The 14,595-nt window shown below is 42.6% G+C and overlaps 1 protein-coding gene across 2 annotated transcripts in view; it reads left to right on the top strand.

Annotated features, from left to right (window-relative positions):
• Positions 1–14,595, top strand: part of SCARB2 (scavenger receptor class B member 2) — a 1,272,731-nt gene that overhangs the window by 591,299 nt on the left and 666,837 nt on the right. For both annotated transcript variants that reach the window (XM_069626318.1, XM_069626317.1), the window contains one exon: positions 5,480–5,627. In XM_069626318.1, coding sequence (XP_069482419.1) covers positions 5,480–5,627 — 148 coding nt within the window. The remainder of the gene's footprint in view (positions 1–5,479; positions 5,628–14,595) is intronic.

Raw genomic sequence — 14,595 nt, 5'->3', positions numbered from 1 at the left:
GGAAGAGTCACTGGGTATAGGTCCCCTCTCGGTCTTCTACTACCTTCAGTTAAAAAGGGCCCTTACGGATGACAAATGGAGGGAGAAGATTCAGAGATATCTCACCCCCTTCGAAGAGCTCCTAGACAAAAGGAGGGGAATGAAGGGCCTGATCTCGACTATATACGGTGCACTGGTGGATGCTGGGAAAGTGTTAACGGAGAACTTGAGGCAAAGGTGGGAAAGGTATGTGGGGGTGGACTTAGACCCTGAACTTTGTGGGAGAATATGTATAGGGACATCACAGATCTCCATTGCTAGACGGTACAAATTAAGCTTCTTCATAGATGGCGATATGACCCAGTCAGGCTTTCAAAGATGGTCCAATGGGCCAGCCCTGGGTGTTGGAGCTTGTGTGGGGAGAGGGCCGATTACTGGCGGGGCTGTCCCCGTATCAAGGTGTTCTGGGGATTTAGTCTTAGGCTGGATAAAGATCTAGATGGGATCTGCCGCATTAATATGCCTTTTTTGATACTATTTGGGATGGAGGAAATTGAAGGAGAATTCCGAAGGTTGACGGGGGTCGCAGCGCCCCTCTTGCTGGCCGCAAAGGCCTGCCTAGTTATGCAATGTAAAGGCTCCCCAATACCGGATACGAAGGAGTGGATTAATGTCGCCATAACATATGTACAATGGACAGGATAACCACTGCGCTCCATGGGAAAGCAGTGCCGCATGAAATATTGTGGGGCAAATTCATGGCAAAATAAGTGAATAAGAACTAAAATAAGGCACTGTATAAATAGCAAACAGAGAGTCTACAACTGATGGAAAACCACGACTTGAGAGGGGTTAACTCCAACTGTAATAGGCCTCACCCAAACTGGATACTAACGCAAATTAGAGGAAGTCTCCCGAGAGGCGGCCAAAGACATAAATTGACAAATAGAGGAAAGTCTCTCAACACGCCACAACCAAATCTTATGGTAATTGTTATATTATGAAGAAGAAGACGACCTCGTTCAATGGGGGAGGGTGTAAAGCAGTATTGGGCTAGGGTGTGATTTTGAGGTAGATGGAATAAGGGGGCCATGATTTTACATCATAGTTTTTGCCCAGATGTTGTGTTTGATGTCTTAAAACTGCAATAAAAACAAAGTTTTTTTAAAAAAAACTTGCGTCAGTTTTCAGATCTCACCTACGCTAACATTTTAAAAAGCATTAGAACTAGTCTGCTTACTAAAGATGCTAAATCCATCTGAAAAACTAGACTAGTCCCTGAGCTATAGGGGCAAAACGCATCTGCCCCTGATGTCATGGAACAATTAACTCAACAAAATATAAAATGCCCATCCTTAATGCCAACCCCTGAAAGCTGTAGTCAATTCAATGATGCAATGTTGAAATGCAACACATAGTACATATCAGCTCCACAAGCAAACTAGAAGTTTGTGGCATGGCACTGCCTATGTGTGAACAAGCGATAGCACAACTAAATAGCTTAGAAAAATGTATCTCTAAAACAGCTGGATTAGAAAAAGTATTAACTCTTTGTCTAAACTGCAGAGTAATCCTAAAATGTAACCTTGACGTAGAACAAGGTTTAGTCAGTAGAGCAATTGGTACAATTGTTGGCTTCCAAACACATCCACATGAAAACAACATTCAGTTTGTCAATATCCACTTTGACAAACTTGCACAAGTTAAGAAAATAGGCCACACAATAGCACTTTTTTCTTCTTTTCAAAGACATGTACGTATGCAGAGAACAATTTTCTCTGTCTCGTGCATGTGCTGTCACTAGTCACAAATCGCAAGGCATAACCATAGCTCATGCATTGATTGACATTGGCAGCACAGTCTTCAAAGAATGTATGAGTTACTTAGCACTTTCATGTCTCTGTACACTGAATGGTCTATTCCTAGCTAACTTTGCTGACATTCCTTGCATCCTAGAATATAACAAGCCATATGCCATAATGATCTGCAATTTTCGCTGTAGGCCAAAGGGCGTCTTGTCGAACAAGATTAAATTGTCAGCAAACGGCATCCAGTTAATGCGTAGCTTGCCTAAATTTACAGGAAAAGTAGTATGGTCATTCCATAGATCATCTAGGTCACTCAGGTATAGGTTAAACAAGATTGAGGCCAGACTACAACCCTGTTTAACCCCGATGGATGTAGGAAGTGCTTCTGTTAATAGGCCTTCTTGAGTAATGCGTACAAGATAGGTGGTGTTTTGATGAAGCATTGCCATAAGCAAGATTGAACTAGCAGAGATTCCATACGTTGCTATTTTGCCCCATAAGAGTGCTCGAATGACACAATAGAAGGCAGATGTCATGTCAAGCCTGCTGGGCATAGAGACCCAAGCTACTCCTCACTGATGAGGCCCAACAAGGCCGAAACATGTTTGGGGATGCTTGTGGTCTCGTGCAGAAGGGATGTGACCTAGCAGTTCGGGCTGGACTGCCCCTTTTGGGGTGAGACCAAGCCTGATTTGCGTATGGTCTTTCCCCTTCTGTAATGGCTTGGCAGGCGAAGAACGATGGTCTGGAGGGTGCCCAGAGCAATGCCAGTGGTTAAGATTCATTGTAAACCTTCCAGCCATCACCTCTTTTTTTTTGCTTTGTCATGTCGAGCAATGCCATGTAGATCAGACCACTGTGAGATGTTTTTGTGGTTTCTAGTAAATGCAGAGGAATAGTTGCATTGAGTGCGGTGTGCGTGTTTTTGGGTAAGCCTATCTGAAACCGAGAGAGGGTGTGATTGGCCTTAAGAAATGTCTCCAAATCATTTAATATTAGAATGGAAAAAACTTTGGATGCAGTATCCCTTAGAGCAATCAGCCTATAATTAGCCAGATTGATGATGTTACCTTTTTAAAAAACTGGAATGATCGAAGATTGTAACCATGAAGCTGGAATACATTTCGTCTTGAAAATTTGATCATATTTGATTTTCAAGATTGAGGCCCCTAACGGAGGATCTGATTTCAGGACGCAGGATGCAATGTTGTCCGGACCAACCGCTTTTGAATAGTTCACATTTTTAATGGCACACTCCACATCTTCAAGGTTCCAACGACAGCATCTCAGAATTGAGGAGTCATAAATAGGACCAGTAATGTGAGTATGCCCAGAAAGAAGAAGATATTTCTCCGAGTAGTGCCCAACCCAAACATACTCGGAAATTGAAGATTTCAGAGAAATGGCCAAAGTACAAGAGGATGTCCTCATAAGATCCCAGATTGATTTTCAATCAGTGTTGCATAGATTTATTTACCTTTTTCTGGTTATCAGCGATGTGCTTCTCAATTTCTAATGATTTTATTTTGTTTTTGTGCCTCTGTATGTGTTCTTTGTACTGTATTTGCTGTGCAACTGGGAGTCTACATGCTAGTAGTTTCCTGATTCTTTTAGTTTTGATCTTCTTGAGACACGAGACCTCGAAATTGTATGTGTGCTTACTACATGTATGATTAGCACGGGTCAGTTTGGCAACTTGATCAAGAGCACATTTAATTGCATAATTAATTGAGGTCTCAGATGATTGAATTTCATACGCACAAAGGTTTTCTCGTTCTCTGAGTTTTAACTGACTCCTGAGTGTGGCAATAAATTTATGACATAGTTTCTTGTTCCACCTAGCGGCAAGTCCAGAACCTTCAACTTCAAGTAGCGAAAGAGCAGGCTCTATTTCATGTATCCAGTGCTTACAGATAACATTGAGTTTTATGACCATATGACTTCCAATGCACGGATTGAAGATTTTCACTTTTTTACATTATTTAAGAGATGAGTGGAAACGTAACAATAATCAATGTGAGATTTTAGGTTACTTGTTTGCCAAGTGAAGTCGAGCTCACCCTCTTCAAATTCCACCATATGCATATCCCATTCCATAAAGAAATAGTTCCAGTTTTGGCCACGAGAAGCAGTTGTTGAATCGTACTTGCAAGTACTTGAGGCTTGATTAAAATCAGCACTGCTTAGACTATTACAGTTTAAGTCGCCGCCAATAACAACCAAGTAATTTGGATTACGGAGAAAAGCATCCTCAAAAATTTGAGTGAGTTGTTCCAGAATAACATCTTGCCTCATCTTCGATGGGTTCAATACAAGTAGATAATAAGAAAGATGGTGGAGACCTTTGCCTGTAGAGTCAATTCGATAACCAACAGTTCCTCAGAGCATGAAATCAAGGTGGAAGTAGCATTGAAGTCATTGTTTATCATGATAGCAAGTCCACAATATCGTCTATCCGATAGACCCACTTTAGCTGTGGAGGTATAAGTAGTAGGTATAAGTAGTATGTACTGTTAAGTATTTGAGGGTTTGAGCTGCATGGTTTCCTGATTCAAAATAATTGTGGGTTTATTATGAGCTTCAAAGGAATTGAACCAAGTGTAAAGATTCCTCAAACCGCAGGAGTTCCACAATGAAAACCTCGCAACTTCCTGAATTAGAGCAAAATTGATGTCTCTTTTGGCAAAAAAATTTGTGTTACTATGCCCACCTCTGTGCCTTACCCCCACTCTACCTCAATTTTCCTTTATTTTTCACCTTTTCTCCCATTCATACTTTCCTTTCCATATCAACCAAACATATCTGTTCTGAGTATGGAACTCTGTCCGCGTACTATGTTATTCTATTTGTCTTTCATACTGTGCATATTATCACTGTAGTGCACTTGAAGCATCATGCCTTGTCCTTATGGAAGTGAATTTTGATCCCTTCCAGGATGGAATCCAGGCCATGGTCTCTGGGGTGAAAAGAAAAGGAGGACAGGAATAGTAGGAAAGGGGAAGAGTGGGAAAAGACAGGAAGATAAACCGTGTAGACTTAACACACAACATGCAGGGAGATCATTGAAGGATAGGTAGGACGGAAGGATAGCTAGGAAATATAGAATTGAAAAGTAGAAACCCCAATTTTTATTCCACTTATATATTCTTCATTTCTTCTGGCATATTATTTCATCTCTTAACAATGCCTCCTCCCTCTGATACACTTGCAGAGATTCTTATTCTGTGGACATAAAATCGAACTGCAAATTTCAACAATTAAGTGATTTTTTTCTATATGTTTCATTTTTTTACTGCCAACATTTTTTTACTGCAAAAAACCTGCCTAAAATCCTCAAGGCACCAATAGCTCTTTGGGCAGTATATTTCTTTAAATCTGGGAATGCTACTGTAATTAATATGATAATTAAGCATTCCTTTGTGAACAGTGAATCAGGGGCTGTATTTACTAGCGACTCAATTTTGAATGGGTGAGGTCAAACACTTCCCTACGAGTGCAATGCTTCTAGATTAATCATTTCATGTCTCCATTTGAGAAGGTGCAGTCATCAGCTGACATTTGAAGTAGAGTTTTTTTGTATCAATAATTATTGTGCACCTGCAAAGTTTAAGATATCCTAGACATTTGGTAACAATAATAAAATCATATTTAGTCTTGATTAAAAATGTGTTTTGCTTCTCTTTTTTTCATAGGGAGTACAGACCAAAAGAGGACGTTACATTTTTTGACAATGGTACAAAAATATCTGCTGTGAATCCTAAGACTTATATCTTCGAACCTGGTAAATCCATTGGAGACCCACATGTTGACTTGATCAGAACTGTTAATATCCCTGCTATGGTAAGATGTGTTGTAGTGATGAACAGTTGTAATAGAGAGTATGCTTTCATACAATGGTATAGTTAATATTTTGTATATGAAGATTTGAAGATTTTTGACCAATGAGGGTTTACCACTCTTCCAAGCATTTGCGAGGTATATCTGTGGTAGTGAATGTTTGAGTGCAATACATAAAGATAATAAGATGTTTAAGACTCTGGCCAATTCCCATATGCAAAAGAAATGGTGAAGCACTGCCAAAGGTGAAGCATCTTGGAAACATTGCCTGGAGTCAATGGACACATTTAATCAGGGCTTTCCGGCATTATTAGGTCAACCATGCAGGAATGTACAAATGGCAATTTTAGTTGAGCATGGATGTTAATGTAAACAATTTGGAATCCAGAAGATTTGCAGAAAATTATGAGATCCCCAGCATATCTCTAAAGAGATGCCAGAATGGTGGGCCATATTTCTGAAAGCAGTATTGGATAGGAGTATTGTAGTGGGTAACCTGCCCACTATCTGAGTGGGGGCATTAATGGTACCCATTTATAAAGTAAAAAGGGTCCCTGGTCGACCCAACTTTGATTTATGTTTATATCATTATAAAATATCCTAGGCCATATGAAACAGCGGGATAAAGATAAGTAGCCTGAAGTCATTGGATGTTTACTGCATGCTCTCTATAAGACAACGTAGACGGGGCTATCTGGAGAACCTTTGTTTACCAAATAGAATGTGAAAAATCAGCAGACCACCTTAGTTGTCTTCTAATCAGGATATAGCTGAACGTGGGGTAGCTGGCTCAGAAGCAGACCGTGTAAATACATTTAAAATATTTAACTTAGCATTCTCTTCAAGCGTTGTACCCATGACCAGCTAAGGCAGACGCTGTACATCTGATTGCTTACCTTATTCGTGGCTTCCAGAGATTACAGCAAGGCCCTGGTACCTTTAACCTCTGGCAGAACCAGAGACTTCCCAGTTCCCTTTTCCCTAACATAATGACAATCTGCAAGAAGACAGCCTTCAAGAGGAACAATAAAATTAAATTCATGTTTATTTCAGAACTAGCTGGGGTAACCGGCGTTGGCCGTGTCCTGATCGAGTGGTGTCTCATGTGCCCTGGAGGATGTTGCTCTTGTCCTCATGTCAGCAAGTATTGCTTTAGTTTGCTATGGCATCTCATTTGCCCTGGAGAAAGTTGCTCTTGTCCTCTGATCGGCAAGTCGTGCTTCTGTTCGTTGTTGTGTTTCAGAAGCTCTTGATATTGATTTCGCTTTGCATCAGATGGAGCTTTTCCAAGTGATGTTTGTTTTTTGTGTAGCATGTTTCAGTCACTTAATGGCTTCAGCAGATTTGGGAAAGTGGCCAAGAAAGAAAGATCGATTGATTGTGCTCTCTTTTCGTGGATGAACTTAAGCAAACTGTAAACTTGCCATTTCCCATATAGTGGTATGATAAAAAATGTTTTACTTTTTTTTAATTCCCTTTAAAAATGCTTCAATAAACACTTTCGAACTGTATACAATAGTTATAAATTTCAAAGGAATAACCAACACATCGAACATTTTGCTTCAGACAGGTTTCCAAATGTTGCCTCCTTCTAGTACCTACTGTAGTGAATCGGGTGTGCATCAGTAAATGAGGGTGCCTACGGAGTGAATTTCTTGTAACCAAACATAGACTACAATCTTGCCCCAGACAAATGAGGAATTCATGCAAAATTTAGTAGCAGTGGGTTCAACAGTGTTGATTTGTATAGACCGCACAAACACACACACATCCCAAAAAATTATTGCATATAACATTTTTGCATCCAAACATAGTCTACGATCTTGCCCCAGACAAAAGAGGAATCATGTAAAATGTGGTAGACGTGTGTTCAGCAGTGTGGATATACAAACATACACACATTCGGCTTTATATATAAAGATAACATTCCATAAAAGAAAATCTACACAGAAAAAAGCATCGTTACAAAACAGACACACTCTTCAACCACATAACCAATGATAAAATCAGTATAATCAATACAAATAGTACCTAATTGTACTGCCGAGAGATGACAATACAGGAACAATATAAGCAGTACCCCATTGTTAGTGGTTATGAAGTCAATGAGTGAGCTATTTATTTATTTTGACACTTATATAGCGCACAAAACCGAGAGGTATCTAGGCGCTTTTAACTTAACAATACGGTTACAGTAAGTTCTTCCGGTTAAAGAAAAAGGAAGCTGCAAAAACGTGCAAAAGGTAATAATGCATCATATGCCAAGTGCAAAGAAAGAAGTATGTGGTAAATCAAATCGGTGGGCAATTAAATGGTGCCTACCCCAAGTTGCAGGGCGGCAGCGACACACAGATGCGACAGTCGAACAAAGTGCAATTACATGGTGCCTACCTAATGTAACAGGGCTGCAGCAGCACACAAATGCGAAAAGTCAATTAGTGGGCAAATACATTTGGTGCTTACCCCATGTTGCAAGGCGGCAGCAACATACAAATGCGAAAAGTCAATCAGTGGGCAAACACATGGTGCCTCCCCCATGGACCAGGGCGGCAGCTGCATACAAGTGCGAAAAGTCAGTCAGTGGGCAAATACATGGTGTCTACCCCATGTTGCAGGGTGGCAGCAGCACACAAATGCGAAGTCGAGCAAAGTGCAATTACATGTTGCCTACCCCATGTTGCAGGACGGCAAAAGTGCATATAATTAAGATCAACATTAAAGATAAATGGCTAAAAACTAGGACTTTAAAAAACCTTAATTTGTTTCTTCTCTTTAGGACCTGCTTCAAATATGACAATAAAGCCAGGCTAATCGTAGCAGATACATCAGAGCAGGGCGACATTGCGGGAAGCTCTGTTCACGCAATATCCGCATTAGTTGTCTAGCTCTTATTAAAGTATATATATATGGCAAATAAAAATCAAATATAAAAGATCTTCTGTTGGGGCTTGGCATAGCAAACACTGTTTCGCATTGGATTCTCCTGACCATAAGGAAGTTGCTGCTCTGAGAAGGAAACAGTTAAATCTGGCTCTGGATATAATATTCCTCTCATTCAGGGAATTAGCTTTTGTCAAATACTTTTGGATTGAAGGTTCTGAGATAATCACCAGCTTGCGGTTGCTTGGCTTTGCTATTTCCATTGTTCCTCTCCATTCAGTTGAGTGCCTTGACACAAGAGGAGACAACGAGGAGGGATTAGTAAAATGCTATGCTGCGTTTAGTTTTTCAAGCATGTTTTTTACATATCGGAGCCATGCGCTGTTCAGCACACTGGGCTTTGATAATAATTCCGTAAATATTAGCTGTGATAAGCCTACCTTTGGGTTGCTCATAATTCATTGCTAGTGCAGGGTCGGTTGGGCCTGTATGTTATCTTCAAATAATGAGGAGCCTAGTTCCACATGAACTCGAAAGTTATGAGCAGAATGTGGCAAACCTACCAGAGATTTAAAGAAGTTGTTTTCTGCCACCTGTATGTCTTTTGGGTTGGCAAGTCCCCATAATGAAGCCCCATACTTGGTTACTGACACCACTTGCAGGTAGCTGCTTACCGTTGTTCCTAGATAAGAGCCGGGTGGCAAATATCATAGAGAAATAGAAATCAGAAATATTTAACCCCTATTGGTTTCTAAAGGTATTGTGGGGTTTCTGGATACAATCTAACAGATCACCAATCCAGGCAAAATTGCCATTGTACATTTTGTTTGTATAGGAAGATCAGGCCCTTCTAGAAAATAATGTGTAAAATCTTTCCAGGACAGTACCATAATGTTGTCAGGACTTCACCCCCAAAGAGTGTAAGCAACTGTGTCTAAGTTAGCAAAAGAGAAATCGATATGACTGGTAATAACATATTGCCATTCTGTGAAAGACTGGCATACATACATTTCAAGACAAAAGTAATAAACTTGTTAATTCACATATTTGGTATGCACTGCTTCATTGTTCCTTCTGAGCTGTGGAGACTGCCTCAGAAGAGTAGCTATGATGCATTCTATAGCAACGTGTGAGCACAAGTGTTAGGGAGAATTCTCCCTTTTTGTCTGTTTCTCTTGGAGCATTGTTTTGCTCCCTTTTCATCAAGACTTGGCTGGTGGCAGTGGTAACTACCCTATTTTTCCTACCGCGGTTATCATAAATAACCTTGGTATTGTTTTAGGCTATCTTGGTAGCCTCGAACTTAAACCCACTAGACCATATATGTTTTATTACGGTTCCGGCTGGGTTTATTCGCCATTTCTTTTTGTAAAAGTCTTTACCGTGTTTTACTCTGTGTGCCAAACCAGGTTTGGTTCCTTTGTTCACCGTCATTTTGCGGGGTTCTAAGCAGAAGCCCTCCTTAGGCGCCTGTATATCTGGGGGGGACAGGATGTGAGGGAGTGGTTTAGGATTCCCTGCACAGGGGCTCCTTGGAGACCCATGTCACACTCTGAAATGATTGGCTGAGGTGACTGTCCCTGCGGGACAGCCAACCTGCTGTGTGATTGACAGCCAGGCTGTGTCAATGGGGGAAAACTGCATAAAAAGCAGGTCTCTGGGTCTGGAAAGGCAGAGTCGCCACTGGAACAAAAGTAGTGACGAGGAGCTGACGGAAGAGGACCCCTAATATGACTGACCCGCCCGGTGAAGCCCTGCTGCAGGTCCGAATCCTCGAACTCCAGCGACAGAGAAGATCCTCCAGGAATCTTCTTTCCCATAGCTGTTGGGACCAACCAGTTCGCCCAAACAGAGCTACAGTGGGCCGGATAGCCAGGAAGGTCGGAGCCTGCTCGGGTTTTAAGGAGCGCACCTTTTATTTGTTGCTTTGCTCTGCTGCTGGTTTCTTCCCTGGGTAGTGCAGGACCCTCCAGTCTTCCTACTTTGTGTCAGTCCGACAGTCGCTTTAGGAACCGTGAGCCTGCAGGAACTACCAGGAACGTCCGCCTCAGCTACAGCTTCTTCTCCATTGAAAGGTACTGTTTAAATCCGGTTGTTCGTTTCGTTCAGCCGCGGTGAAAGTGTGTGAAATCTTTCTCCAATCCGAGGGCTCGTCCTTCTCTACTCTTTAACCTAACTTTTCTGGCGACCAACTTCGTCCCAAACTCTTTGCAAAGACTTAACCGCGAACTACCGTGAGTTGTGTGATCTTGAGCAAAAGACTTTTGTCCTATTGACTTTGGCCCTAAGCCTTTTTGATTTGATTCTATCACTGTAGTTCCTCTTTCTAGATTGCCCTTCTTACTTACCTGTTGGTGCTGTTCAATTTCTGCCTAACTTTGTCTTTCCCTCCCTTTTAAATTTCTGGAGTGCCATTTTTCTCCCACTTCATTTTGTGAGCTTAATTTGTCTGGAACCTATTGGGAGTGGGGTGGTGTATTAAGAGTGTGATTTTTAAACTGCTTTACTTTTGTGAAATGTTATACAATTGATGTGTAAATACATGTATATTCTTTTACTCAGAAACCTCGAGTCAGTGTTTGTTTGAATCATAGTAATTGCTGGCCTTTGTGTAACTATTGATACTGCTCACTTGCTCTTGAGATAAGTCTGGCTGCTCAGCCGTCGCCACCCCCTTTACTGTGTAGTACAGGCTTGCACTAAAGGTGAATTTGTACTGTCACGTGTAGTCCTAATTGTGTGAGGTGTTCCCAAATGGTACTGCATATAATTCTGCCTAACAACAAGCAAACACAATTCCTGTGAAATGGCACAGGGCTCTTCTTTTAGCAATCACAATAGACCTGGAATGTCTTTGAGGAGGAATCAGTTGGCTTGGAATTATAGATGTTTGGACTTAAGTTCCAGAAGATGCCCCAGGAATTAAACTCTGCATTATGGGATACTTTCAACAAGACATACACCTTGTTGATCAATCAGAAGTCAACACTTTGGTTCCTTAAGAAGGCTGGCGAAGGCGAGGATGGTGCACAATATGGATTGAAGAATAAAGTCTGCTCTTGAAGGGCGAGCATGTTAGGTGGCTACAGCTGTAATGATGCATCTGGGAGTTTGTGATGCTGGAAATGCAGTGGAGGGACGGGCCTCCATGTCCTTGTCCTGTAATCCTTTTTCATTTGTGTTCTGTATTGTTTTCTGCCCAGGAGTCCATGTGGCACTCCTGGCAGTGCAGCTCTTTGTACAGAACCATGGGATACTCTTATGGCACCAATGGGTGGGGGTGCAACTCTGTGCCCCTAGTGTTTGTTTTTGGGCACCATGTGTGGCCCACAGAGCAGGGTATGGGCTGGTGGCGGCTCCATGCTGAATTTGACAGGTGCTCTGAGTATCCTCCATTTTGGGATACCCAGGCCCTGCCATTGGAATCAGTTGATTCCTGATAGGAAACAAGATGGCCCCTGTGGCCTCTTGCTTTCTATTGCCTGTTACCTTGTTTTCCCAAAGTCCTTGGAAGCCCTGACTCTGTCCCTTCCCCCTGACTGGCTGTAGGGTGGAAGTTCCATATATGGTGGTGTTCTGAGGGCCAGGCCAGGCTGGCTGGAGCCTTCCCAGTGACTGTATGTTGTGGGTACAACCTGTGGGTGGGACCTGGGTGAATGGAGTGTGTGACCAATATGCACTTCTGGTTGTGGATGTCTGGTTTCTGGTGTTTGACACAATGACTGAGACAGCTCTGTCCGAAACTGGTATGAATGCAGTGTGTAGTGTTGAATGGCTGGGTACTTGTCTCAATACACATTCCTTGTTGTGAGTGTCTGAGAGGGAGGAGTATGGCCTGAATGCACTGTATACCTGATTGGCTGACTGACTACATGAATGCCCTTCGGTATGATTGGCTGCTGAGTGTAACCCAGAAGTGTGGATGAGAGATAGAATAGTCTATCTGGGGGCCTCTCACCACTGGAAATTGTTCAGAAGCTGAGTTGACACTTGAAGAGTAACTGGAACTGCTTATCCTTGACACCCAGCAGGAAGAACAACAGCTGCTGCATTTGCTTCGACCCGATCTAAAAGCTGTCAACTTCAGCAAGAACTGATCCGAGAGAGGACCTGGCTAGGCGCCCTCTTCCCATGTTCCGAGGGACCATCGAGCACTGCTAACCTTCGCCGAAGCTCCCTGGAAGTCAGACCCTCGAAAGGCTGCCGACCGGAGACAGGGACCGCTGAGGCAACCGAAGTGAAGCACCTGGAGAACGACGCCGTCGAAGTCCATTTCCGTCGACCAGGGTTCAGAGTATCGACGTAACTGCTGGAGGACCATCAAAGCCGTGTTGCCCGGAAGCGGGGCCGCTTGACGCCGTGCCACCGATGACCAGAGCCGCAACGCTCCACCGTTGCCTAAAAAAAGACATTTGAATCTAAGGACTCCCTTGTCCACATCGTCGACTGCTTTATCCTGCCGGAGAAAGTCAAGGACGCCGACGCGCCGAGGAGAATCCGCCGGTGGGTTTCCCGCCACCCAAAAACCACAAAGACTTCAACGACTCGACACCCCTGTCGGGCCACAGTTCTTCAGAAACTCTTTGCGGTCCTGAACTATCAAACGAAGAGGGGCCCTGCACACCTCATCCTCGCAGGACGTCGCCGACTAGCACTGCCTGGATCGACACTGTGGTCTCGGCACCATTGAACTTTTCATCGACGCCGTCCACGCCAAGTTCACCTTCTTCAACGCCTCTCGCCGATCCGTGGCTCCTGCTTTAAAGGGAGTCACTCAAGAAGGATCCATCGACGTCTCTTCGAAGAACTCTGCTCTACATTGGGGGAGTAGAAACATTATAGAAGGAAATAAGTCTTCTAGAACAATATATGGACTGGGCTTGTGATATATCTTTACTTTACAGGTTGCCCAGGTGGGGGGATCTCCACACAGAACTGTGTCTAGGTAACGGGGGCCAGTATTCTGCCAATTATTCTAACCAACTGCTTTCCTCCTATGTCTATTGTTGGTTACCTCTATTAATTGATTTGTGTGACATTTAACCAGAGTACGGTTGATGCACTTTAAAGGAATCTAATAATAATTGTGGTACCACGTTAGAACTGTATATATTTGCCATTGTAGATTTACTGAGCACAAAGTGAGTTATTGTGATTGTATATAACCTTGAACTTAATTATATAAAGACTCTGTTTTAACTAATACAGTGTGTGGAAATTCCTTTGTGGGGGTTTGGGGCCTACACTGTACTTAAGAACCAGCCTGCATCACCTCCTGAGAAACTAGGCCTTGATTGCTCGACCAGCGCTACCCTATAGAGAATCTTGGCTGGGGTCCTCTGTGCCTCTCCTCTGCCATATAGAGAGCAGAAGTACAGACACCCCCCTCCAGTCTTTACTGAGTTAAGTTCTCTTGGTTGGAATATCAGGCTGTTATATTGTGTTATACGAGTTTGTGTCACGTTATATCTGTGACGCACTGTATGATTCTGGAACACATGTGTTCCAGAATCATACAGAGGCGTCGTTGAGCGGAGGAAAGAGGCACCCGCCCGGGGACCTCTATTACAATAAATCCACCTAAATGTTTATTGGTCTACGAACATTTGTCATATGATAGACACAACATATGGTGACAATGATTGTGGTTTCTAATCAAGTTCAATGATGATTTAAAGGAGGCAACCTTGCTGAATTGTGAGTGCAGAGGCTCTATGCATTTTTAGAACTCCAACCGATATTGGAGATAGTGTGGAAGGCTCAGGTGATTCAACTCCTACTGCAAGTGGGAACAGAAGATATGAATCTGCATTAATAAAATTAATGAGACATGTTGGCAACAAAACCAACATTGTTCTAGAACGATATCGATTTTTCGCCAGATGGCAAAGTAAAGGAGAGAGTGTGGACACATTCATGGCAGCATTGAGAGGTCTGATATCGACTTGTAACTTCACAGGTATAGCTGACAAATACTTAAGAGATCAATTGGTCTTAAAAGTTGCAGACCCCCGCATACAACAGCGATTGTGGCAAGCAAAGGACCCAACTTTGGAACAGGCTATGGAGATAGCTAGATCAATAGAACTGG

This window comes from Ambystoma mexicanum, chromosome 6p, assembly GCF_040938575.1.
Source record: "Ambystoma mexicanum isolate Mex_15411 chromosome 6p, UKY_AmexF1_1, whole genome shotgun sequence".
NCBI classification, from domain to species: domain Eukaryota; kingdom Metazoa; phylum Chordata; class Amphibia; order Caudata; family Ambystomatidae; genus Ambystoma; species Ambystoma mexicanum.
The sequence above is the reverse complement of the archived record's forward strand: the minus strand, read 5'-3'. Positions and strand labels throughout refer to the sequence as shown.